The sequence below is a fragment of the Cynocephalus volans genome, chromosome 10 (assembly GCF_027409185.1).
Source record: "Cynocephalus volans isolate mCynVol1 chromosome 10, mCynVol1.pri, whole genome shotgun sequence".
In the NCBI taxonomy this organism is placed as follows: Eukaryota; Metazoa; Chordata; class Mammalia; order Dermoptera; family Cynocephalidae; genus Cynocephalus; species Cynocephalus volans.
In genome coordinates this window covers 18,281,408-18,307,382 of record NC_084469.1, presented here as the reverse complement: position 1 = coordinate 18,307,382, position 25,975 = coordinate 18,281,408, and the positions used below count along the sequence as shown (strand labels likewise).

General features: G+C 36.6%; 1 protein-coding gene across 8 annotated transcripts in view; it reads left to right on the top strand.

Moving 5' to 3' along the window:
* BCAS3 (BCAS3 microtubule associated cell migration factor) overlaps positions 1-25,975 on the top strand; it is a 601,295-nt gene that overhangs the window by 315,265 nt on the left and 260,055 nt on the right. For 7 of the 8 annotated variants that reach the window (XM_063109232.1, XM_063109228.1, XM_063109233.1 and 4 more), the window contains one exon: positions 1,623-1,720. In XM_063109232.1, the coding sequence (XP_062965302.1) occupies positions 1,623-1,720 (98 nt within the window). Of the gene's footprint in view, positions 1-1,622; positions 1,721-1,844; positions 1,934-25,975 lie in introns of those variants that run through there. The other variant, XM_063109234.1, reaches the window with a different exon arrangement.

Below are 25,975 nucleotides of genomic sequence, written 5' to 3'. Positions count from 1 at the left end.
ATACCATATGTAACATGCTAGCTTCTTGCTGCTCCTGAGAACAAGAAAACTTCATTTCCAGAAACTTCAAATAAACTACTCCTCTTTTCTTGCTGTTCCAGATTTCTTCAGGCTTGCTCACCCAGAACTAAGTGCTGCCAAGATGTGATAGGATTAGCTTTGCTGACTTAAGAAAATTAAGTTGGGGTGCAACGAACATTGGGTAGTATTCCACAGCAGTGATCAGTATTTATATATCAATATTTTCAACTTCCAGTACTAAATCATCCTGCATCTCCCTCCCATTTCTTCCTTCCCCACAACAAACACATACATTCAAATTGTACTTTCTATAACTATTCTTTGTCTGTAATTCATACTTGGCATTTCAGTCTTCTATTATCTATTTCATTTTTATCTTCCACCAATACCCTTTATGAACTTTATACTTCAACCAAATTATACACCTCAAGGTGCCCTGCATTTATCATACTGAGTCACAAATCTGAGGTTCTGCTTATTCTAATCTTGTGCTTGTAGAGCACATCTTGCTTCTCTCCATATATACATATCCTATTACTATATACGCATGCAATTCCTGTTTCAGCTCCACAAGATCTTCTCTATCTTGTGTGGGCCATGCATATATTCTCCCATTTCCTCATTCTCAGCTTTATTATTTACCTCACTCATATTTATGTTTTAGTTTTATTTTGCGTCATCATGAATGTTTATGTGCTATGTCATATCTGCGTATAGACCTTGTATTTCATGTTTTGTTTCTGCTTCTTCCTAGAATAATGCTGACATATAATTAATATTCAGTAATACTTATTGTATGAATGAAATACCAGAAATGCATATATATATTCTTGTAACAAGTGTTTTGTTTTTCTAAATTGCCTGGAACTCTCAGATGTTTTAATCATACACATATTTTCATGATAATACTAGTTATACTAATGCAGCTGGAAAGAGACCCTTGGCATTTATATGTTTATCATTCTGAAGCAACTTGAATTGTCTGTAGTAAATTGCAGTTTTGCTGGGAGTCTCATTGATTATTATACACTAATTGGTAATTTTGTGAAGGTAACTCAGCTAGTTAGTAGTGATCCTAGCTAAACCCATGCAGCCACAACACCGCTTGATCATCTTATGCTTATTGTCATACATAACTTTCACTAAGGATTTTAAGAGAGTATCTGAAAATTTTGAAGCACATATTGCTGCTTTTTATAGAACACTTTACTAGTTATGCTGCTATTCGTGTTCTTGGAGGTTCTCAAAACTCTTCATAGTTGTCCTTTGGCAGTGCCAAAGGTTTCAGTAGAAAGTGTTTTGTTTCCTCTCCCATTCTATCTATTTTATCCCTCTAAATTAATGTCAACTTTTCAATTCCTTACTTAAAAATCTATTGAATAACATACAAAGACAATTTAGAAAGGCTCTGGAGTGGATAGAATGTTTTCAGTACTTTAGCCTTTTGTAAGAATTAGGGACTGCAGCTCCTCTGTCGGTTTTAGAATGAATGATTCTTTAATGGATTGGGCTATTCCAACATTCCTGATTTAAGGTCTGTTGTAGCAAGTGACAGTTTTGATGCCAGTAACATATGTGAATTAAATTAAATTGCATTGCAGGATCCAGCCAGTCCGCTCTGACCCAGTCAGTATGCCAGGGTCATCCCGTCCAGTCTCTGATCGAAGGGGAGTTTCCACAGTGATTGATGCTGCCTCAGGTAGAAAAACACCTCTAAAATGTTTACTGGCCAATTTTGTGCATCTTTAGTTTGTTTTCTTTCACAATGTAGAGCATGATATTTATTTGCCTTTCTCATTGTTTTTTTTTTGTTGTTGTTTTAGGGGCACGTGTGTGTGAATACATTACTGTGCCTATGTTTGTTGCTAGACAATGCCATGTATTTAAACATTCTTAAGATTGGTGAATGATGCAGTGAAGTTGGCACTGGATTAAATATAATGAACATAGTATTGAAGTCTACAAGTTTGATGACTGTTTTGCCTTTGATCACTGAAAAGTGGAGAAGCAACCTTGACAGAGAACGTAAATACAATGTATGGATTTAATTTACTCAACCTGTTGAGTATCAAAGTGCTTAATCTGTGGAAGCAGAGAGAGTCCAAATGCTATAGCTTGAATGGTTTTATTATTGAAAGCATAAAGTTTAGAAATTCATTAACTTAACTCTAGTCTATCTATCACAGTTATTAATTTCCTATCCTTGGAACCAAGCTATGAATATGTATCATTAATATCTGGAAGGAGATCTTTGCCTTTGTTGGTGGTAGTTGCTACAAGAGTATTATAAAACTTTTCAGCCAGGGCTGCTAGATAATAGAATTGTTTGTAATATATTTTCTCATCTCTAAGTTGAGTGATAAATAAAATAAGGATAGTGATGTCTTGTATTATGGTATAGCCAGGGAGCATCTGAAGACAGTGCACAGCAGGATTTCGTCCAGAAAAGTCTCACAGTAGAATTATTAAATACTCGGCATTAATCAAACAGTTGAGTCAGAGAGGATTTTAATCTATAGCGATTTCAAAATCCCTAGAGATTGCTGATTTGATTGAGGCTTAAACTGTGAAAGAAAATGGAAACAAACACAAAACTGATTTTGAAGGTCACTTTTAAAAGACCAAAGCTTCTGTTTCTGACTCTGTGTCTGGATATATTTTTAATTTTCGAAGCTAGTGGGTTTGTACATTGTCTTAGCTTTCTGAGTTTTTGGTCAGTGGTCAGTACCTTGCATCCTATTGAGCTGTCCCCATCTGTCTTAGCTTTCTGAGTTTTTGGCCAGTGGTTAGTACTTTGCCTCCTATTGAGCTGTCCCCATCCAGGGCTATGTCTTTATTTTTAATGTAGGCTATTACTTTAAAGGATTCATATTTGTTCCTCTGCTTTGACTTGGCAACCATGGTTGTCCTCTGGAAACAAGCACAGAAATGTATAGCATCTCTAACTTTGCTTCGTTGCATTGAATGAGATATTGAGATTGGTAACTTAAACAATAAATCTTTTGATAGTAACAAACTGAGAATGCTAACAGATCATGCTGGTCTGGAATTATCATCTATAATTGTAAATCCTGGAAATGTTATATATTATAACCTGAAGTATTTTTTTCAAGATTATAAAAGTAGGCCTAGTTGGGCTTTTTAAAAACATTCTCAATCTACCATATTAATAATGTTTTATTGTCAAGTGACTAGCTACCAGGAATGCATGTCATCAAAGCAGTTACCATGGGCTATTAAAAGTTGACATATTCAGTACTGTATTCTGAGGTAATACTCCATATTCTGTGGTAATACTCCATATCACATAGCAATTTTAGCTGTATGTGAAGTTTTCTGATGCAACAAGGAGGAATTTCAAAGAACTGTAGTAACCATTGCTCTGTTTAACTGTTGCAAGAAGAGTATTTAAGTTGATTTTTGAACTAGGAATTAGACCTTTGAGCTTGGTTTATTTACCTTTCCACCAGAGATGTCCTGTAGGAGTCTCTAGGATGTTGCTCTACAGCTTCGAGCCTCTGCCTGAAAGTACCAGTCTTTTGAGTAGGGAAAGGACTTCTTGGTGGCTAAGCTCTATTACTCCTTTTTAGGCTTACATTCATCCCAGAAAGCCATGGTTCCTTTCTGAAAGACAAGCCAGAACAGTGAAATGTGTGTGCTGCTTTCTCTAGCTTTGAGCTGAAGGTGTCCCATAGATGGAGAATTGGACTTTGGTGACTAATTCTCCCTTCAGCTACATCTCACATGGTTAGGAACCCTTTTGAATGAGGAATATGTGTTGTTTAACACATTTTTTGGAGTGAATGTTTTGTTGTGGAGCCTCCATCTACATTATCTAATAGGACAACTGTTTTTTACTGAACTACTTTTCTACTAATGTTTAACAAGACAGAGGCTAAATGATTTGAGTTCTTTATAGAAACAAGTTTATGGGAAAATTCTGTTTTGGATTCTTCTACTAAAAAGAGTCTAGGGCTGGCTGGTTAGCTCACTTGATTAGAGAATGGTGCTGATAACACCAAGGTCAAGGGTTCACATCTCCTTACTGGCCAGCCACCATAACATATAAACAAAACAAAACAAAAATAGTCTCATAAATTTTTGTAATTGCTCCTGAACTAGGAAGTGCTTCTCTGATTATGACCCATGCATTGGACCTGGCAGTCCCTAGTTAGCTTCAGGATGGGGGCTGCTCGCAGGAAAGACAAGGCAGGACTTTCAGTCCCAGCCCCTAACCTCTGGGAGGTTAAGCTGATTACCAGTGGCCAATGATTTAATCAATTATGTCTATGTAATGATATCTCCATAAAAACCCAAGAGGCCTGTGTTCAGAAAGCTTCCAGATAGCTGAACGTGATAACTGAGCAGGTTCCTGGACGGTGGCACACCTGGGGAGGGTATGGAAGCTCTGCACCCTTTCCCCCATACCTTGCCTTATTTATCTCTTCCTCTGTATCCTTTGTAATGTCCTTTACAATAAACTGGTAAACGTAAAGTTCCTGCTTCCCTGAGTGCCGTGAGCCACTCAAGCAAACTAACCGAATCCAAGGAAGAGGTTGTGGGAACCCTGATTTATAGCTTGTTGGTCAGAAGTTGCAGAGGCCTGGACTTGCAAATGGCATCTGAAGTGGGGGGCATTTTGGGGGACTGAGCCCTCAACCTGTGGGATCTGATGCTATCTTCAGGTAGATAGTGTCAGAATTGAATTGAATTAGAGGACAGCCAGCTGGTGTCCACTGGAGAAATGCTTGCTTACTGGTGGGGAGAAAATCCTCACACATTTGGTCACAGAAGTCAGAAGCTGGTCTTCTGTGTTGATGATTGTGATTGTTGCTGAGTAAGAAATAGAGGAAAGACAGTGTGTGTTTTTCCTACTCACTCACTCACCTACAGATACTTATATCGACTATCTCTATATAAATATGAATGTATTTAGATCATCAGCAGATCTTTAACTGCTTGATGCATAGATGTTATTTCTATAAAATCTCTTTCATGTCTTTGGTGATTCAAAGATCGCTATCCTACTTATGATTTGGGGTTTAGATAATTGTGAGATGTTCCCTTCTTGGCTAAGGAGAAAATCATTCTGAAAATGTACACACCATAGGATTTTAATTTAAGTCACAGGATACCCAGAACAAGTGGGCTTTGAGGTAACTGCTCAATTTTTCCTACATCTAACTAAGTAGCGAAGTCTGGAATTTTAGACAGTATTTCTAGACATAGCACTACATCAATTTCTTAAGTTTTTTTCTTTACTAGGTATCTAAGAATTTTTTATTAGGAATCTAAGAATTTCTTCCCACATTGTTCCTTATAACGTATGCCCTTCTTTTGAAAAAGGTATAGAATCTGTCAAAAGAAAGCAGAAAGATAGCTGTTATCTCATTTGAACTTTGTTTCCCAGATTGGTGACTGATGTTCATCTTCCAAGACTTGTAGGCTGTACCTACTAGATAACTGAATAGCATCTTGACTTGCTTTGGGGTCATCAAATCGAAGAGCCTAGAAAAATCTGAGTTGGTTTGTAGTTTTGCTATGGAGATTGATTATTTACCAGCAAAGAACTCAAAGCAACTGAGATTGAAAGACAAACCTGTGCTTAACTTGTATGCAGAACAGATCTTTATCAAATTCTAATAAGGTAAAAATTTTATAAAGATAAAGTTATATGACATGGTGTAAGAAGCATTCATATACATTCATGAGGAAGATGCCAGTGGAGAAAAGGATAATTGTAATAGAGAAATAAAATGAGGTTTTATCCTTCAAAGCAGGCTTTGATACTTAAGACATTAAATGTGTTACATTAAGCATTTCAATAAGTAGGGACAAAGTTTCAGACTTGGTGTTTGTTGTTCTTGACTCAAGAGAAATATTATTTCTATCATACAATTAAAGAAATGTAAGTAATTTCTAAGAGATTAAAAAATTAATTCATTTTAGGAGATAATTTTTGAGCACCTAATTTTTCCCACTATCAAAATAATTTGTTTAACTGAAGAAAATTATACACTTAAATCTCAAACTTGTTTCATTTGATTAATTTTATAATGATCATTTGTGCTTCCTTTACGTATATGGCATTTGGTGCATCACCTCTAAAAGACACACACACACACACACACCCAAAAATACTTATTATTAGAGCAGTACAATTGGGTCAGTGACAAGATTATTTGAGCAATTTTCATTTTATCTTGCAGTCATATCTGCGCTGGAAGGATATCCTTATAGAAGCATGCTTTTATCTTACAGAGATTTTTCTGATGCACTGAGGGAAAAGTATTCCTAAGTATTTCACTGTATCTACAGTTGTCATTTCAATCTTAGGCAGACAAAAATAGTCTTTATATCTTAAAGCCATCAGAGACACAGAGATGCTGGTAGTCAGAAGTAAAGAGATTTGTAAAAGACACCATTCAGTCTACCATGGTGAGGTCACTTAGCTTCGTGATCTTAAAACCAGAATTGAGTGACAGAAGCCATGACATTATAATCATGGTCTTGAACTTTTGCTGGACCTTCAAGTCATTTGTCTTACCTAACCATTCTTTTCTGCATCTGTAAAAGGAAATTAAGATTCCCTATACAAAAATTAGGAAGGGATGTGTTCAAATTATCCCCTAAAGTGATACCCAGATATAAATGATATGATATTCTTTAGAAATATTGAGATATTTCTTTGAATAAATGATGTCGTTTTCAATTAATAGAGTTCCAGATAGTCTCGGTGATTATAAGGTGATGAAAACTCTAGGCATGTACCTTGGGTATTCATAGCCTTTGTAATCAGTAAGAGGATTAAGGACAGGGGTGAAATTAAAAGGCAGCTCAGTCCTGACCTGTGAACAGTCCCTCAGAGGGGAAAAGTATTTAAACTCTTATGTTAAGATTGGCTTTTTTCTTAGAAATGAGGAAGCGTATACATTAAATCACCTCTAATCTTTTGAACACCCACTGTCTGTATAAAACCAAAGTAAGTTTCTGAGATTAAGAACGTGGGGAAAAGGCCTGATTTGCCCCTAAGGAAAGTACTCAGCCACATCTCCCTTATTCTGATTTTAATATTACTCTCATTCTTCTTTCTAATATTTATAGGATGTTAAAAGGTCAATGTCAAGTTAACAATGAGGAAAAATTAGCTCAGTACAATTAAGAAAAAAGATTGCCTCATTTGAAGATGAAGAAACAGTAACAGAAGTAGAAGAAGCTGTTGGAAAAGTTTCTCCTGATGACACATTGCCTCTTTGAATAAATCTTTGTGTCAATCTATTGCAAGCACCAGGTCCTTGACATGACTTTAAGTCTTTCCTAAGCATTTTGAGAAGGAATCGATGAATTCTCTCCATTGTTGATATGCCAGGGTACCACATATTACCTGGGACTTTTCAAGCAAAAGACCCAGCTTTTCTCTTTTTACGTTAATTACTACGTCTCTAATACAAGGCTGGACTGTTTATGGTCTGTTGCCTGAGACTATGGTGGCTGGGGGACAACGTTGAGGGCAGTATTAGAATTTGTTTAAGTCTGAACCGGGAATTCCATTTGTCTTAGTGACTTGAGTGTCAAACTGTTAGTGCCACACTATTTTAAATTGTGTCCAAGAACCTGAGAAGCTTATGCTTATAGGTGCTATCTGTGAACTTAGAAACAAACAAAGAGCCTCTCTCCATTGAATGGTAAGCCAAGTGGGCAATTAAAGAGCAGCCTGGGACCTCAGCTGGCAACTAGTCAGAACCAGAGCTCCTGATATTCCCCTGGATATTGTTGAAAATGGTCACAGTAAAGCTAAAGTAAATAATCAAAGTGAAAATAGTTGTCCCAGAGAAAAGTCTTGTTTTGGAAGCTTGGTGTTGTAGAAAGGATAATGACACTAACTTATGAATCTTTGGTTCTAGACTGAGCTCTGCCTGTAGCTTCCTGTTTATTATTGCTTTGAAACCGAGCATTTCCCTAAAATGAGGGAATTGAACTAGGTTATTTCCAAAGTCCCTTTTAGCTTGAAAAATTGATGAATCTGCACTTTAGAACACCTTTGAAGAGGTTTTAAAAATTAAGTTATAATTTATCTATAGCAAACATGCACATATATTAATCATACAACTGGATGAATTTTTATACCCATGTAACCAGCACTCAGATCAAAATATTGATTATTTTCATCAACCCAGGAAGATCCCTTATTCCCCTCTCAGTTAATATTACCTTTGTCATTGAGGTAACTGCTTTTATCATCATAAATTAGGTTTGCCTATATTGAACCTCATGTAATTGGAATCATTCCATACTTATGCTTTTGTATATGACTTATATTGCTTAACTTAATGTTTTTGAGATTTATCCAGGTGTTACTTGTATCACTGGTTCATTTTTAACATTGCAGTGCAGTATTCCGTTATGTGAATATACCACACAGTTCATGTATACATTATCCTGTTGTTTCCAGCTTATGGCTGTTATGAATAAAGCTGCTATAAACATTCCTGTACAAGTATTTCTTTTTCTTTTTTCTTTTTTTAACACATGCACACATTTCCTTTGGGCATATCCCTAGTACTGGCATTGCTGGGTTATAAGGAAGGCATATGTTTAACTTTATTAGGAAAGTACTCCAAAATGACTATAACATTTTGCATTCCTACCAGCAATGTGTGAGCATTTCAGTTGCTCTACATTCCCATCAACATTTGGTATTATTGGTCTTTGTTTTAGCCATTTTAGTGAATGTGAACTGTGGTTTTTTAATTTGCTCTTTTCTGATGAATAACGCTATTGAACACCTTTAATGTATTATTGGTCATTTTGATATCTTATTTTGTAATGTGCTGGTTAAGTCACTGACTTTTCTCAGGTCTGTTGTCTTTATTTGAATATCATGGGGTTCTTTAAATATTCTGGATACAGGTCTTTTGTATGTGTTGCAAATATCTTTTATTTAGTTGCCTTTTCACTTTCTTACTGGTGTCTTTTGACAAGCATATGTCCAATTTTTCCATTGTTTTTTATGTTTTGTGTTTTACCCACACAAAAAATGTTCCTTTCCCCCAGTTTTGAAGAGATGCTTTTCTCTAGAAATTATATAGTTTTGTCCTTCATGCTTAGGACTGTGATCCTTTTCAAATTAATTTTTATTATTATGTAAGGCTGGGATTAAAGTGTTCAGTTTTTTCCATATAAATATCCCATTGCTCCAGCCCTGTTCATCAAAAAGATACGCCTTCCCCCAATGAGTTGTACTGAAGCCTTTTTTAAAAATCATATTTTTTTCTTGGTTTTCTAATGTGTTACATTGATTTATATAGCTTTCTTTAAATCCATATTGTACTATCTTAATTACTGTAGGTTTTAGATAAGTTTTGAAGTCTAATCGTTTAATGCCTCCACCTTTGTTGTTCTTTATGGTTATCTTGGCTATTCTAGGTTCTTTGCATTTCCACACACATGCATTTGTACAAACATACCAGTGGTTCCTCAAAGTGTGATCCACAGAACCGTAGGAGTCTCCAAGACACTTTTGAGTGGTCAGTAAAGTCAAAACTATTTTCATAATAGTAATAAATTATTAATTGCCTTTTGTTTTCATACTGCATTGACATTTAGTACAGATGGTGCAAAAGCAATTGTGGGTAAAATTGGTAGCATCTTAGCATAGTAATGGCAGTGACACCAAAGTATGCTAATTGCCACTGCTACCCACACAGAATTTAACAACAAAAAAGCTATATTCACTTAAGAATATCTTTGAAGCAGTAAAAATCATTATTTTTAACCAAATGGGAATGAATGCATGATAGTTGCTTTGAGGAAAAGTATTTGTTTGGTTATTAAAGATGTGAACTGAACTGTGTTCATAGAAAACAGTCGTGAACTGTTTTCATATAATACCATTTTAGCTGAAGGAAAAACTGACAAACTATGTTTATTCAGACATGAGTATTTGGCAGAAATTTTCTCAAAAATAAGCAAAGTATGCCTATCACTTTAAGGAAAAACAAGTGACAGTATTTATTACCAATGATAAAATTTTAGCTTTCAGTTGAAAATTAGAAATTTGGAAACCTTGTATTCACCACTGTCTGCTAAACAGATTCCCCAATACTTAGACATTTCTGAGGAGATAGGTGGTAATATTAACTAATGTGATTTTTTTTTTCACATCATATAATAAAATATATCAACATCTGGGAGATCAGCAATATTTTCCAAGTGATAAATTTCATAGTGTTACAAAATTATGCATGAGTAAAGACTCATTCCAAAGGATTTGAATATGAGTACAAAGTTAATTGATATGGTTTCGTATTCCACATTGCAACTAACTTGTTGAGTGTCATATTGAAGAATTTCCCCAGAATATGAAAATTATATAAAAATAATCTTTTTCCAGTTACATATTTGAATGAGGCCAACTTTTTTTTTTTTTTTTTTACATGCTTCAGCCAAAACAATGTATCACAACAGATTGAATGCACAAGCAGATACGAGAATCAGGCTGGTGACTGTTATGGAGGTTTCCAAAAAGAAGTAAAAATGTCATTTTTCTCACTATTATTTTTTGGTTTGGGAAAAAAAATTGAAAACCATTGAGATTTATGTATGCGTGTGTGTGTGTATGTGTATACTCACACACACACGTATGTTAGGTAATCAGCTTGTTCATTTCTCATTCAGATGAGATTTGATTGGGATTTCATTGAATTTGTACATCAAATTTGGGAGCACTGACATCTTAAAAATATTGAATCTTTCAATACATAAATTTTTATAGCTCTCCATTTATTTAGGCCTTCTTTAATTTTGCCTAATAATTGGTAAGGTTCAGTGTAGAAGTGTCACAAATATTTTGTAAAATTTGTTTTTATTATTTGATATTTTTGATGCTACTATATATACCATATTGTATTTCATTTTTTAGTCTTTTTCTTTATAGCATATAGAATAAATTACTTTTTTGTATGATGGACTTGTACAGGAAACCTTTCTAAATACATTTATTCTAGTAGAGTCCCTTGAATTTTCTACTGTGCAATCACGTCTTCTGCAAATATAGATTTTTTTTTTCTCCCCAATCTTTATATATTTTATTTCTTTTTCTCCCTTATTACACTTGCTTAGACCTCCACTGCAATGTTGAATATAACATTTTTATCTTTTTAACCCTGGGAGGAAGGTTTTAATATTTCATTATTAAGTATTATTATTATTATTATTATTCAGTTTTTTTGTATCATCTTTATTGTTTTCTATTTTATAATGAGGAAAATATGGAGAAAATCCATAATAAAAACCAAACTGATATTCTAAAACCGAGTAATAGAATATCTGAAATGATTCATTGAATATGCTAAACAGCAGCAGTCTGGACATAGAAGAAAGGCTCAGGGACTCAAAAACAAGTAAACATTTTTCATAACTGAAGTGGAGAGAAAATAATAAAATAAAACAGAACTGAGTGTGAGAGGTATGTGGGGCAATATCAAACTAAAATGTGTAATTATTACACATATGGAAGAAAAGGAGAGAGTAGGGCAAAAGAAATATACAAGGGGTTGGGAACTTTTCCAAAATTAGTGAAAAACATCAACTCAAAGATTCAAAGGCTCAATATATCCAATGTAGGATTTAAACTAAATACACCTAGGAATATCATAGTCAGACTGTTAACATCCAAACATAAAAAAGCAATTTTAATAAGCCTACTATGTTTCTTTATTTCTTAGGTTCAAATGTGGGTGATGCTTTGGAATTTTGATAAAATTAGAAATAGAGAAAGTAGCAGGGTGGTTTTTAATTTTCTCTAGCAGTCTGAGATCCCTGTCTCTCAATAATTAAGAGCTCTGTGAGGAATCTTAGGATATTTGCCAATAGACAGAAGTGAAAGAGATGGGAAACCAGTATTTATTTATAAACAGCTAGGTGCCTGACAATGTGCTAGGTGTTTTCACATGTCTTATCTCATTTAATCTTATTTAATTAGGATCACAGATCCATTTCAGAAATATTCAAACAATAAAACCTAGGACACCTAGCTCCTGATACTTAGAATTACTTAAAGTGCATTATGGTGACACCTCAGATAAGTCCAAACCTCTTTCTACGCTGCCTGATCAAATATTCATTTCAAAACACTGTATGCTGAAATGAGCCATGTGGGAGTTGATGAGAATCAACTATTCAGGTGGTGAAAATGTGTGAATGCAGCTGGCAGATGAAGTTCCAGTATGATGAATTCCCAGCTTGTCCTTATTGCTTCAGGCAACATCTGACAGGCCTGACTGGTTATTGGCTTTCCATTTCTGGCATTGATAGGACTGAAAATTCTTAGTGTCACAGATACTTAAAAGCTGTCCCTGTTATAGTGGATACAAACAGCGCTGGAGGGTCCTTCTTGCGTAGAGATGTAATCAATATGGTCTGGAGTTCTTGACCTGAACCTATAATTATTTGGACATTAGAAGGTAGCTTGTTGTTACAGAAAATGCTTGTATTCAGAACATTGTGACTAAGTTGTATATAGAGAAGAGAAAAATAGAGGCTTTGTCCCTCTTTCTATTCTTCACAGTATTTAAGAAGCTTTCATTATAATCACAGAACATAGCGGTATTATAGGATTAAAACATTGTATCTTTGGTTTTGGGTGCTGAAGTTTAAATTTCACCTCTGAAGTGATCCTGATATCTCACAGAAGTTGTGACTTTAACACTCTGCAGCTCGTGATTGCGACTTTTCTAATACCAAAGTAGAATTTTTTTTCATTGACCCAAATACCTGGATTTGAAATGAGGCTTTAAATAATAACACATTTGAGTTTGAGCTTTTCCTACAGTTAAGTGGTATGCTGGAACAAAAGGAATTGGGTAAGCAGATTTTGTGGCAGCTATGGTCCATGGGCAGGAGTGAGTAGGAGGTGACATTGGTAGCAGTTCTTAAGTCTCCACGTGTACCAATACATTTAGACTTACTGTGATCGGGATTACTTTGCCACATGAAAATAGTATGAGAGGTCTTCGAAGCGTTCATGGAAAGGTTTGTATTGTCTTTTAATTCAGTTTTTCCAAGAACTTTTAAAAATACTCTCATAAAACTGGAGACATGAAGTACGGTAGTAGTAGAGGTAGATCTTGATTTCTCTGTCTCTGCTTGGCTTAAGATACCTCTAGATGGCATTATTATTGGATTACTCTATATGTAGGGTGTCTTGGAAAAGGGGGTGAGGGGAGTAATGCCTTGTGATCAAGGGCTCTTTGAGAACAAGGGCTGTCCTTGTATCTCCCCATGCCTGATATTGGTGCCTGCCACAGAGCAGTTAATCAGTATTTCTCTTATTGTTGATTTCTGATCAAACATAAGGCTTTAAATATACCATACAGTTATTAAAAATTGATAATGCTGAGTATTGATCTTCATTACTTCAGTTAAACCCGGAAACTCATTCTTGACCTAGGGTCCTTTATGATCACTATTTCTTTGTTTGGACCTATGGTAAAATAAACTGTACAATCAATCGAAATTTTTCTTAAAGCATTTCAAATTATCTTTTATGTCATTCTTTTGAAGCGGTATTATGCATGAGCAGGATATTTCTCATTTTTGTTAGCTTTTACTTAAAGCAGACAATAAAAATAAAGGAATTTCAGCCCTCAACTCAATTGCACTTTGGTCTATTTGGCTTAGCATGGAAATTTTTGTTTTAAGCTTATCTTTGTAAAGCATTAACTATAGCAGGTTTCTACTTTCTGGGATCTGTTGTCAAAACTGGCATACATCTACTGAAAGGAATGGATGTACTTTGGTCTTCTGGTTATACTAGGCTAACTTTCACATATACCATTTTAGGGATATTTTGGGCTATCTTGGGCATAGGATATTGGCATATAAGGATCTGACCTAGGTTTCATTAAGCCAAAAACTTTTGTTAAAGAAATGTGGTAATATTTTAGGAAGGTCATTGCAGTTGAGTTACTTGTACTTGTGCTCGTGGCCGAGAGACATTGTAGAATTAGTTTCTGTTGTACAAGGGTACTCCAAAAAGTTCATGGAAAGATTTGTATTATCTTTTAATTCTATTTTTCCATGAGCTTCTTGAAGTACCCTTGTATTAAGTGGTATCTCAGTTCTTAAACCTGCTTTATTTTAGTGTTCTACGAATTATGGAATGGCAAGAGTTCATGCTCAATGTTAAGATTATAGAAAACACCAAAAAGTGCACTTGAAACTTTAGGTGACCTCCCTAGTTAGCAATCCCTTCTTTATATGAACTTATATAGTTCTCAAATGAACAATGTTTGCATGATTGGGAAGAGAACTCTTTCACCCTTCTGTTTCTCTCTATGTAAAGAGGACACAGTGAACCCTTTGACATTCTCCTGTCGGGCTGCCTTGTCCTTTTCCTACATCAGAAATTCTTAGCCATGAACGAATACCTCTAAATAGAGTTTTTATAGACAACGGAGGGGTCCAGTTCTTGAAACCAGAGAGAACTTACTGTGGTGCTTGAAATTTTTCATTTGCCTTGAAACCTGTTTTTAATCTTACTATTTCGTTCAATCCACCCCCTTGATTAAATTAATTGCTTTCTCCTCTGTTCTTAAACTTACCTTATGTTTATCACCTCATATTAAAATTAGTTAGGTATCATTTTCCATTCTAGACTGTGGACTCATCTTTGTACCTTCCATAGCTCTCTCAATGATTCTGACTCATAATGGCCACTCAATAAATGTTAATGAAGTCAGCATTCAGCATGGAACATTGAAACCAAATTTTTCCATTTGACCAAAAACAGTAGTTACCTCCTAGAAGGGGAACTGAGTGGTGAGGGAACAGAAGTGAGAAGGAAACCATATTTTCACTGTAGTCTTTTAGAACATGCACATGCATTATTCATGCAAAACATAAATAAAACTGTTTTTAACACCTAACGTTTTTTCAGATTTTTTTTTTTTTTTTTTTTTAACAAGTGGAGTGACTGAGGTTAGGGAATGTTAAATAAGTTGGCTATTGTCACATGGCTACTATGTGGTAGAGCAAAGGCGTGAATCTGGGGAACCTTCACTTTTTTTGTGGGACCTTGAATAGCATCTCAGCCAAAATAGTCTAAGATTGTTGTATTCACAGTTCACCTAAGTGTCGCTGCAGCTCACAGAGAGTCTTACTCTTTAAGTAGTAAGCAGTTATTTTCAGCTAGGAAAGCCACTATCAATCAGGTAATGGTTTCTTGAGCTGAAATGAATGAAAAGAATGGTGATTGCCCAAGGTCACATTTCTTTTCCATCTACTTGTATAGAAAATGCAAAGTAAAGGAATTGTAGTGTTTGAAACTCACAATTTATTTTATATTGGGAAGTGGGGTGAGGAAGGCAAAGTGATTATATTTCCCTTAGAAATACTGTTAAATGCTTTTTCAAAATATGGATTAAAGCAAAAACAAGCCAAAAATGCACTGATTCTAAATGGACCTGACACCTTGATCTTCAATCATGGAATAACATATGACTGAGCATTCCCGGTGGACCTCTGTACACTACAATATTTATTACTATAAAGATCTAAGAGCTCTTAGCCACTTTGAAACTTATAAGAGCTGTTCAAATCCCATGCTCTTGTGTTTTCACATTTCAAAACGATCCCAGGTTGTTGTGTATTGTATACTTAGAAATGCGTCCCCACCTCAATTTTGGAGTAATAATATTTAGCTTTTCAATAAATTTAAGGAAGAGTTCAGATATGGAAGTCTACCTAAGAGATGAACTTACTTGCTTTTCTTGTACATTGGTGCTTGGGGACTACAGGGCCTTTCACTGGCCCATTTTATGCCCCATTTTTTCATCCGCAAAATAGTAACTAAGTTTTACCTTCTATTTGGTTGATATGCAAAATACTAATTAATTAAAAGGTTCCGGGGTGATACCTGTACCAGCTCCTGCTATTGGTGTAAATTTCACTTTAGTTTGCTTTACCACCTATTATTTCAAGAATAAAAAAAAATTATTAAAGAACTTCCTATGAATACAGTACCATTCACAAAAATAGCTATATGCAAATTAGTAGATGTTGTTGGCTAAGACTAAATTCTTTTGAGGTTGTGATTATGAATATTAATGTAAACTGATATAATTTTGAAGTATGTGTTTATTCTTGGGAAGTTCTAGAATTAAAATTAAATAAATAGGATATTTAACATTTCTACTTAAATCTCGAGTTGTATGCTGCCCATACAGTTTCTGTGCTCCATTTTAAATTACGTGTAATGAACTAATAGTGGTTTTTGTGGCCGTAGGTAACATTTGATTGTTAACTCACTGTGCTTAGCATTTCACACTTATTATTTACAAAATAATCCCATGAGGTAAAGGTATTGTTATAATTTCCAGTCTTCAGATGAGGCTATGGTTCAGAGAAATTAAGTATAGTATACTAACTACCACTTTGGCGGTGTCATCTGAATTTCTTCGTTGTAAACTTGGTTTACGTAGCTCTTTATGAAAATATATTTTTAATAGATGTATTTTTAGAATAGACTGGTGTGTGGCATAAGTGCATGATCTCTGTCAGATGTAGGTCTGATTCCTATTTGTATAGTTGACTAGGCATTTAGCTTAAATTTCTTTGTCCTTAAGAAGAATATAAGAACACCTAGCTCCAATGTTGTGAAAGTTAACAGGTAGAACATTTGTAAAGCTTCTGGCAATAGTTCAGTGACTCAAATGTTAGTTCTCTCCTCCTTACCTTCTCTCCATAATAATAACAATTGCTTTTACTGTGTCCCAAAATTGTTGTTTGGCTTTTTATATGTATTATATGTATTATGTTTATTCTTCACGACCACCTGGTAGGTTATACTATTTTTGTCCCCATTTTGTAATTGAAAAAACAGAGTTAGAGATGCAGTAGGTCCCAGGTTGTATCCCAGGCAGTCTGATTGCAGACCCTGTGTTCTTAACTGCTATGTGGTTTGATGATGAGGATGTTTACAAATTATATTCTGATATTTCAGGTAAGACTCTAAATCCCAGAAATTATTATCCTGTCTCCTCCTTTCCCACCATCCAGTTCTTCCATTATTAGATTATGCCAGTGTAACAATATATCTTCTGATCTTCAGTTGACTCATTATTTATAATAAGTTTGTTATATTAGATGTTCAAATACCCTTTGATTATAAAAATCTGTGATTCTATATTGTTTGGATACTTTAGCACTAGTCTGAAGCAGCTCTGAGAATCCTTTAAGCAAAAAGTATTCATCACTGTGGCTTAGTAAGGATTATGTTGACTTTTTTACTTTTTTTTTTTTTTTTTTTTTTTGGCAGCTGGCCAGTAAGGGGATCTAAAACCTTGATGACATTTTTACTCTTTAATGCCAGGAACCCCCACTGACCTGAAATTAACCAGTTCATGGGGTTTTTGGTGGGGACTAAGGAATGGGAACTAACTCCCCAAGCTTCCTCTTCTCCTTAAAAAAGAAGAACCTCAAAATACTTCTCCCCAAATGGATTTGACTTTAGTTAGTCCTATTTGTTTTTAATGTGTAAGTACATTTTACTCTGAACCCATTTGTTTTACCAGAGGAGCAGATCACTCTCCCAAGCATATCAGACTAAATGCTTGTGTCTTGATCTTTCTTTCACTCTTTTTTTCTGTTTCAGTTTGTCTTCTGTTTCTCTCTCTCCCTACCAGAGTCTATCTTCCTATTTTGATAATCCTGTTTCATCTGTGTAAGGGAAAGACTCTCCCAACAGTGCTGAATATGTCAGTATTTTTATACCAGTCCCTTTATGCACAGATTTTAACTCGGTTCTGGGCATAAATTTGGCAGATAGTTTTTATCCTGGGTGAGACTTTTCTTTGGGATCCTGGAAGTGTTGGGGCATCACTGCCCTCTACTCTTGCTTCTTCAAGTCTGATATTAGTGGTTTTAGCTCTTGTTGACCTTTCTTTAAACCAAAGCTTTATAGCCTATTAGAGCACAGTGTGGATTTTTCTTATGATACGTTGGAATAAAAGAAAAAACTTCTTTAGATTTACAAATGGTTTCATTTACCAAAATGACTGTTTCACTTGGAAAGTTTTGTCGTTTCTGTAAAAATTCCAAAAGTTGGGTGGGCTTAATGTCCTCTCTCCCATACCACCTCCCTAGCCACACACTCACGTCGGCAAAGATGCTGAGAAATTTATTCCAGTTTTCTAGACATTGACCAAGGAGTAACTAAGACACCTTTCTTGCTTTTATTTAAAGAATTTTTTTTAAAGCAGATTTCTAGAACTTTCTCCTCTTGTGTAACTGAATAAAGAACCTTTTTTGATTGAAATGGAAGGAAATACCACACAGTACTGCTATAGAGTATTTTATTGTAGGACATAAGACAAATGCTTTGGAACATCACTGATTACTATTTGAGGCAACCTCAGGGGATTGAGATCTGTGCCTTTCAAGTCTGCATTTAATCTCATATTTCATCATTTGTTGGATCAAATAGCAGTCTCGTTTACTTAGGATCTGTGTGGGCACCTTGAGCTCCAAATCAGGGATTACTTGTCACCTCGTGAGAGATTCTCTGCATTGCACCTATCTATTCTGCTTCATTAAAGGACTTTATTATAAGCATCTTCATTTTCCCAAGGTATCTCAAGGTTTGAAAGAAATGACAAATATCTGTCCTCTCTGTAAATTAAAAACAACAACAACAACAACAAAAACCTTAAAAGTTTTATTTTACATTTTGCTTGCTAGAGTAACTTTGCCCAGTCCTGGGGCAGAGCATTCTTAAAGTAAGCCCAATAGACCTAAGCGTCCTTTGTTAGGGTACCAGGTTGTGTCATAAAGGTAGGAGTAGCTAAGAGTAGGAGAAGTTGTGAAGGTTTTTACCATCACACACTGCCTAATACATACAAGGTTACTTCAAAAAGTTCATATAAAGATTTGCATTATCTTTTAATTCTATTTTTCCAAGAACTTTTTGAAGTGCCCTTGTACTTCGGTAACCTCCATGGGTTTCTTCCCTCATGTTGGCTCAGTTGTGGCTTTTAATGGAGCCAGATCTGCACATCCATCTCTTTCATCCCTCCCTTTTTATAAAAATAAAAAGTAAATTGGGTGCCATTTAAATATTCTCTCCTTATGTTTATTGAAAACTGCCCTGCTTCAGGGCACAGCACTTTGGAAAACTGCTTTGCACCAGCCCAGTTTTCCACCCAGGTGGTTTCCCCCAAAACCTGGACTTTTGCTTTCTTCAGACCTTTAATTTCTTTAAACCAAATGATCACAGAAAAACTTAGGAGGAGCCTAGTTTCATTTGTGAGGTTTTCAATAAAACTTAAGTGGAATGTGGCTGGAAAACCAGACCCATGAAAAGCCATGACTATGCTGACACTAGAGGAAAAACCTACAGAATTCTTGTACCTCTTGCTTTTACTGTGGGGAAAAAAGAAAAAAATTAATAAAGGAGGGTAGAAGAGCTTTAGTACTGGTACACTTTGGGAAAGAGGGAACAAGGGAAGTTTGGTTGAATTCATTTGTCACACGTTGTTATTTTATTTAAATGATTTTCTTGATTGTATATGTTCATTGTAGAAATTTTGAAAAATACAGAAATGCATAAAGAATAACATTAAAAAATCAATTTCATTTCACAAATATAATTATTTTTAACATTTTGGTATATAACTTCAAAATGCCTATTCTTTTTTGTACTTATGAAATGTTTTTTTAAATTAACAATTTATGAACAATTACTGAACAATATTTTGGAACTTGCCTCATTTGTTATCAGCAGATTTCCTTCAGGTCATTAAATCTTTTTGAAAACATAGGTATTTTCATCGTGGCTGAATATTTATTTGTTTAGTCTAACATTAAACTTTTAGGTTGTTCCTAATTTTTTATATCATACTAATTAAGAATAAATAAAATTCCTATACTGTATATAAATCTTTCTGGTCATCTTTGATTATTTGTTTAGGATAAATTCCTTAGAAGTGGAAATTATTGGCCCAGAATATATATGTATTTCAAAAGTTGTTTTATATTACATATTGCCAGATTGCCCTTATTAAAGTTGTATCAACTTGTGTTCCATTCAGCTAAGTTTGACAAGGCCCATTTCCTTCCCTTACTCTTGCTTTGCTAACATTGAATTTTTTTTTTAAAGGACTTCAATTTGGTGGAGTAAAAAGAGTAGTTATCTCTCTTATATTGCAGGTGGAAATGTAAAATGGTGTTGCTGCTGTGGAAAGTAGTTTAGAGATTCCTCCAAAAACTAGACATAGAATTCTCACATGACCTAGCAATTCCACTCCTGAGTAAATAACCAAAAGAATTGAAAACAGTGCTTTGTATGACAGTGTTCGTAGCAGTATTATTCACAATAGCCAAAATATGGAAACAACCCATGTGTCCATCAACAGATGAATGAATAAACAAAATGTAGACTGTCCATGCAATGAAACATTATTCAGCCATAAAAAATAAGGAAATTCTAATACATGCTATAACATACATGAACTTTGGAAACATTAAACTAAGTTAAATAAGCCAGAAAAAAAAGACAAACATTGTGTGATTCCACTTATATAGAATATATAAAATAGGCAAATTTGTGGAGACAAAATAGATTAGAGGTTGGGTAAACAGGAGAATAGAGAGTTATTGCCTAATGGCTAAAAGGCAAATTTTGGTTTTTTTCTTTCTGTCACCACAAACAAAAGCAAGAAAAAGAATAAGCACATTTTATTTTGGGAGGAAGAGTAATTTTAACTTATATTTTATTTGATTGTTATTGAGGTTAAACATTAAAATAATTTAGCCATTAAGCATTATATTTGGGAGTTTTTAAAGTTCTTGTTGACTTAAGATCTCATATGAGAAATACTAATCATATTATATTACATTTTATTATTATTTTTTTATTGAAGCATAATTGATTATACATGTTCGTGGGGTGAAGTTGACTCTCAGTGGTTGTATACAATGCATGATATGATATGTGCCATAAAAAAGAATGAAATACTGTCGTTTACAGCAACAAGGATAAACTTCAAAAAAATTATATTAAGTGAAATAAGCCAGGCACAGAAATAGAAATACCTCATGTCCTCACTCATAAGTGGAAGTTAAAAAATAATCAAATGTTAAAAAGAAAGAAAAAAATATATAACAATCACAATAATATGTTGAGCTATCAAAAGGAGAGAAGAGAACTGAGGTTACCAGAGGTAGGAAAGGAGGGAGTGGAGTAACGGAGGAACTGGTAAAGGGCCACTGCTGGGAAAATAGAACAGTGTGGTCAGGCTGCCCTCACGCCAGGGCTGGCTGGGGCTGGTTCAGTAAACAAAGTGTGGGGGGGGGTGGAGTTGGTGCGCATGTGTAGTGCCGCGATTTGGCTGGCGACTGCCTCAGACGGATGCTGCTCCACGCGGCCATGCTCTGCAACCTACGGCTTGGACCTGTTTGCCAGTTACCTAGCTCATAGACCTGTGTGTGAGGGGTCTGGTGACCCTGCCTGGCGTGTGAGGGGTTTGCGACTCAGTCCATGAATGGGCTTGAGGGGTCTGTGAGTTCTAGACACAGCCCTAGCTCGACAGTTGGCCCAGTTGGCAGGATTACGGGCAGGTAAAGGAGCTCAACAATTGGCAACGTTGGCAGGATTCTGCCGTTAGCCTAACCCAACAATTGGCGTAGTCTGCAACAGGATTCTGAGCAGTTACAGGAGCTTGTGAAAGCCCTTGCAAGGAGGAGGAAATGTGGCTATTTTTGAACATGCTCTGCCCTATGGCCATTTTCCTGTTGACCACAATCTGGTTGCTTCACACTGTACTGCAAGGCAGCATAAACTAGGTACTACAATGCAAAATCCCTTGGGAAGGGGAGGAAATGTGGCTGTCCTTTAGCATGTGGTGCCCAGTGGCCACTTTTCTGCTGACCGGAGCCTGGCTGCTGCTCACTACGCTGCAAACTGATTGAGATTTGTGGCAGAAAGCAGAGTTGTTAGAAGTGCAGGTAATTATCCTGGAGGATGATGTGCAGCTACTGGCCACGCCTGCCTCTCACACCAGGGAAAATGACCTAGTGGTGAGTTGGGGGAGACTGTGCATCTCCAGGCACAACCTATTGTGCATGAGATATTGAAACAGTAAAGCAGCAGAAACAGGGAGAGCCCCTGGCTGCTACAGCTATGGGACCTAGGGGTGGATGGTGTAACATGCTCTAGAGATGATACAGTAAATGCATGTTGCATTTGTCTGAAGGCAAAAGGCTCAGAGGGTGCCACTTAAACCCGCTGGCCAGCCAGGTGCCATATAAACCCTCCAAAAGAGTGCCACATGTAGATGACAGATGACTTGAGGATGGGTTCCCCTGCAGAATTTCAAGTATGTTTTCACCTGGTGAAAAGGTAGAAAAGTTACTCTCCATTACTATGTGCCTGTCTTGGTGGCAGTGGTTACAGGAGAGGCACAGATATGCACAAGGGCAGGGCAGCCACTCCTTGATGGACTAGGCGAATGCAGTTGTTTCAACCATGTGGGCGAACGCTGCTGAACTGCCTGAGACTGAGTGAATAGCCAGTGTAAGCCAAGCTGATTGAAGTAATTCAGGAGCCGAGGATGGGACAGCCAAATGGTAAGAACCAGGACAAAGGCAAAAAAAAGCCCTAAAGGCATTTGAGAAGTCTGGAAGGGTGCCCCACCCATCAGATACCCTGAGGCCTAGGACAACTGAGTTGTCCTGGAGGACAGACCTGGGGCACTGTTTCCCTTGGCAAACTGCTCCCTGCATCCCAGCCTCTCTGGCTGGAGCAGTCCTGCCTTAGCATCTTTGAAGAGCAAAAGCCAAAAACCTTGGTGGTGTTCACATTGTGTTAAGTTTGCAGGCCAGCAGTATGTGACAGCAGTGGAGGCGAGGCAGCCTCCACCTAGATTTCAGAAGATGTATGAAATGCTGGGGGACTCAGCTGGAGACCTGCTGCAGGGGTGGAGCCGCTGCAGAGATCATCTTCAGAGCAATGTGGAGCAGAAAAGTTTGGTCAGAGCCCCCACAGAGAACTTCCACTGAGGAAATGTCTAGTGGAGCCAGGATGGTGGGACTGCCACCAGGAGCCCAGAACTGTGGGGCTTCTGGCAGCATGCAATGCGGGCCAGGAAAAGCCACAGGCACCAGTGCAGCCCACTGTGCTGCACCTGGCAGAGATGTGGGAGTGAGGCTGCCTGATGCTTTGGGGGCCCAGATGCACCACTGTGCCCAGTATGCAGGAGTTGGAGTCAAAGAAGATTTCTTTGGAGCTTTAAGATGTAATATCTACCCTGCTGGGTTTCAAACTTGTTTGGGCCTGTTTCTCCTTTCTTTTGGCCTATTCCTCCCTTTTGAATGGGAATGTGTACCCAGTGTCTGTCCCACTATATCTTGGAAGTAGATAAACTTGTTTTTGATTCTTTACAGGTTCACAGCTAAAAGGAGTTTTGCCTTTGGTCTCAGGTGAGACTTTGGAATTTGGACTTTGGAGTTGGTGCTGCAACAAGCTAAAGACTTGGGACTGGGATGGAATATGTAGTATATAAATGTAAGGGTCATTTATCCTCACTAAGGGAACGTCACGGAAGATTCTGAATGTGTAGATTGTGCAGCTAGGGACCCTGAAGGGGTGCAGTGTTGGGAAAATAGAATAGTTTGGTCAGGCTCCCCTCGCGTCAGGGCCGGTTGGGGGTGGCTCAGTAAACAAATTGTGTTTATGTGTGGGTGGAGTTGGTGTGCATGCCTGGCACCACAATTTGGCTGGTGACTGCCTCAGGTGGACACCGCTCTGCACGGCCATGCTTTCCAACCGATGGCTTCCAAGGATCTGTTTGCCAGTTACCTAGCTCATAGACCTGCGTGTGAGGGGTCTGGTCACCCAGTCTGGTGTGTGAGGGGTCTGTGAGCTCCAGACTCAGTCCTAGCTTGACAGCTGGTGTAGTCCTGTAGCTTTACAGGCCATGAAAAATGATTACATTGTTGGATATACTAATTATCCCAATTTGAGCATTGCATATTAGACACAGGTATTGATATTCAACTCTCTACCACACAGATATGTGCAATCAACCACGTTACAATGAAAAAAAGTGTGTGTATATGTGGCAAATACTAATGGATATACAGAAAGAAATAGACAATCAGAGTGGGAAAACAACCCATCTCCCTTAGAAACAAACCAAGCAAAAGTGAAAACAAAGAACGTTTCTTAACCCAAAGGTAGACTGATGAGTGCTTTTACCACCTATACTTCTGAATTATTATTCATAATCAACATGTATTACTTTCACAAATGGACTAGAAGTTGCTTTTTTTTATCCCCCTCCCCAAATAAATAAACAAAAAGTCTTGTAGTATGGTTCTGAGGAGCTGGTCAAACCTATTCAGGGATGTTAAGTGCATATCAGGGTGGAAGGTACATAACATTAGGGTTACGGTAAGGATTATTCCAAGAAACACAATTGCTTGGACTTATAAAAAATGTTCTATATGTGGTTAGTAACACCTTGTTCAGCTGAGATTGACTGCCAGCTGCCTTCTGCTACCCAGAGTGACCAGAGTTATGTTCTGTGAGAGGGAAGGTTTACTGGACAGCTTGGGGTGACATGTCAGGCTGAATTCTCTCTCTGCAGTGGGAACTACTTGACCATAAAGTATCTGGAAGATCTGACCAAAAAAAAAAAAAAAAAGGATGTTTAGCTTATTCATCGTTACAATGTGGATAAACCATAGTTTTTAAAGAAACATTAGAAACTATAGTAAGAGAGAAAGACAGGAAGAAAATTCAAGGTCACCTAAAGGTGAAACTTTGGTATATATACTTTAAAATTTTTTCACTCTGTAGGGGCAGTATTACATTGTTATTATGGTTTTTTGTGGTGGTAAGATTTAGTTTCTTTCTTTTTCTCATTTGCATTTTTGTTCTCCCAGTGGGTTTTTTTTTTCTTGTGTATTTGTGGTAGTGATTATGATTATCGTTTTTCAGATTCAAAATGCAGGACTTCCTTGAAAATTTCTTGTAGGGCTGGTTGTGTGGTGGTGAATTCACACAGTTTTTTCCTTTCTGGAAAATACACTATTTCACCCTCATTTCTGAAAGATACCTTTGCTGGGTATAGTATTTGTAGCTAACAGGTTTTTTTTCTTTTCGTATTTTGAATATATCATCCCATTTTTTTGGCCTGTAGAATTTCTGTTGAGAAGTCTGCTGTTAGTCTGATAGGGGCTCCCTTATTGGTGACTTGATGCTTTTCTCTTGCTTCTTTTAACATTCTTTCCTTGTCTTTGAGCTTTTCCAGTTTAACTATTATGTTTCTTGGAAAGGATCTTTTTCGGTTCAATCCGTTTGGGGATCTTTGAGACTCTTGGATCTGAAGGTTCATGTCTCTATCTGCACCTGTAAAGGTTTATGTTATCATTTTGTTGAATAGGTTTTCCATGGTTTTTCCTTTGTCCTTCCCTTATGGAACACCCATGATTCGAATGTTTGTGTGCTTAAGGTTGTCTGATAGCTCTCAGATTTTCTTCATTTCTCCTTTTTTTTTTTTTTTTTGCCCACCTGGGTTATTTTGGAAAGGCTATTCAAGATCAGAAGTTCTTTTTTCTGCTTGTTCTAGCCACTGCTTAAGCTAACAGTTGGGTTTTTTATTTTGTCATGTGAATCTTTCAGTTCAGAGCAGCTATACTTGAATTAGCCATAAACTGAGAACAACCAAAATGTCCTACAATAGGTGCATAAGTTAAATATACTCTGGTTCATCCATACCACAGAATACAGTATCAGCAGGTTATTTAACTTATGCACCTATTGAGTTTCTTGTGTTACCTGTTGGAGTATCCTGTCTTAATGGAGTAGGCTGAAAATAATCTAGGAAACCTCTAATCCTGCCTCATGACACCAGTGTATAGAATGCATTCAACCAGTGGACTTATTGCTCCACAT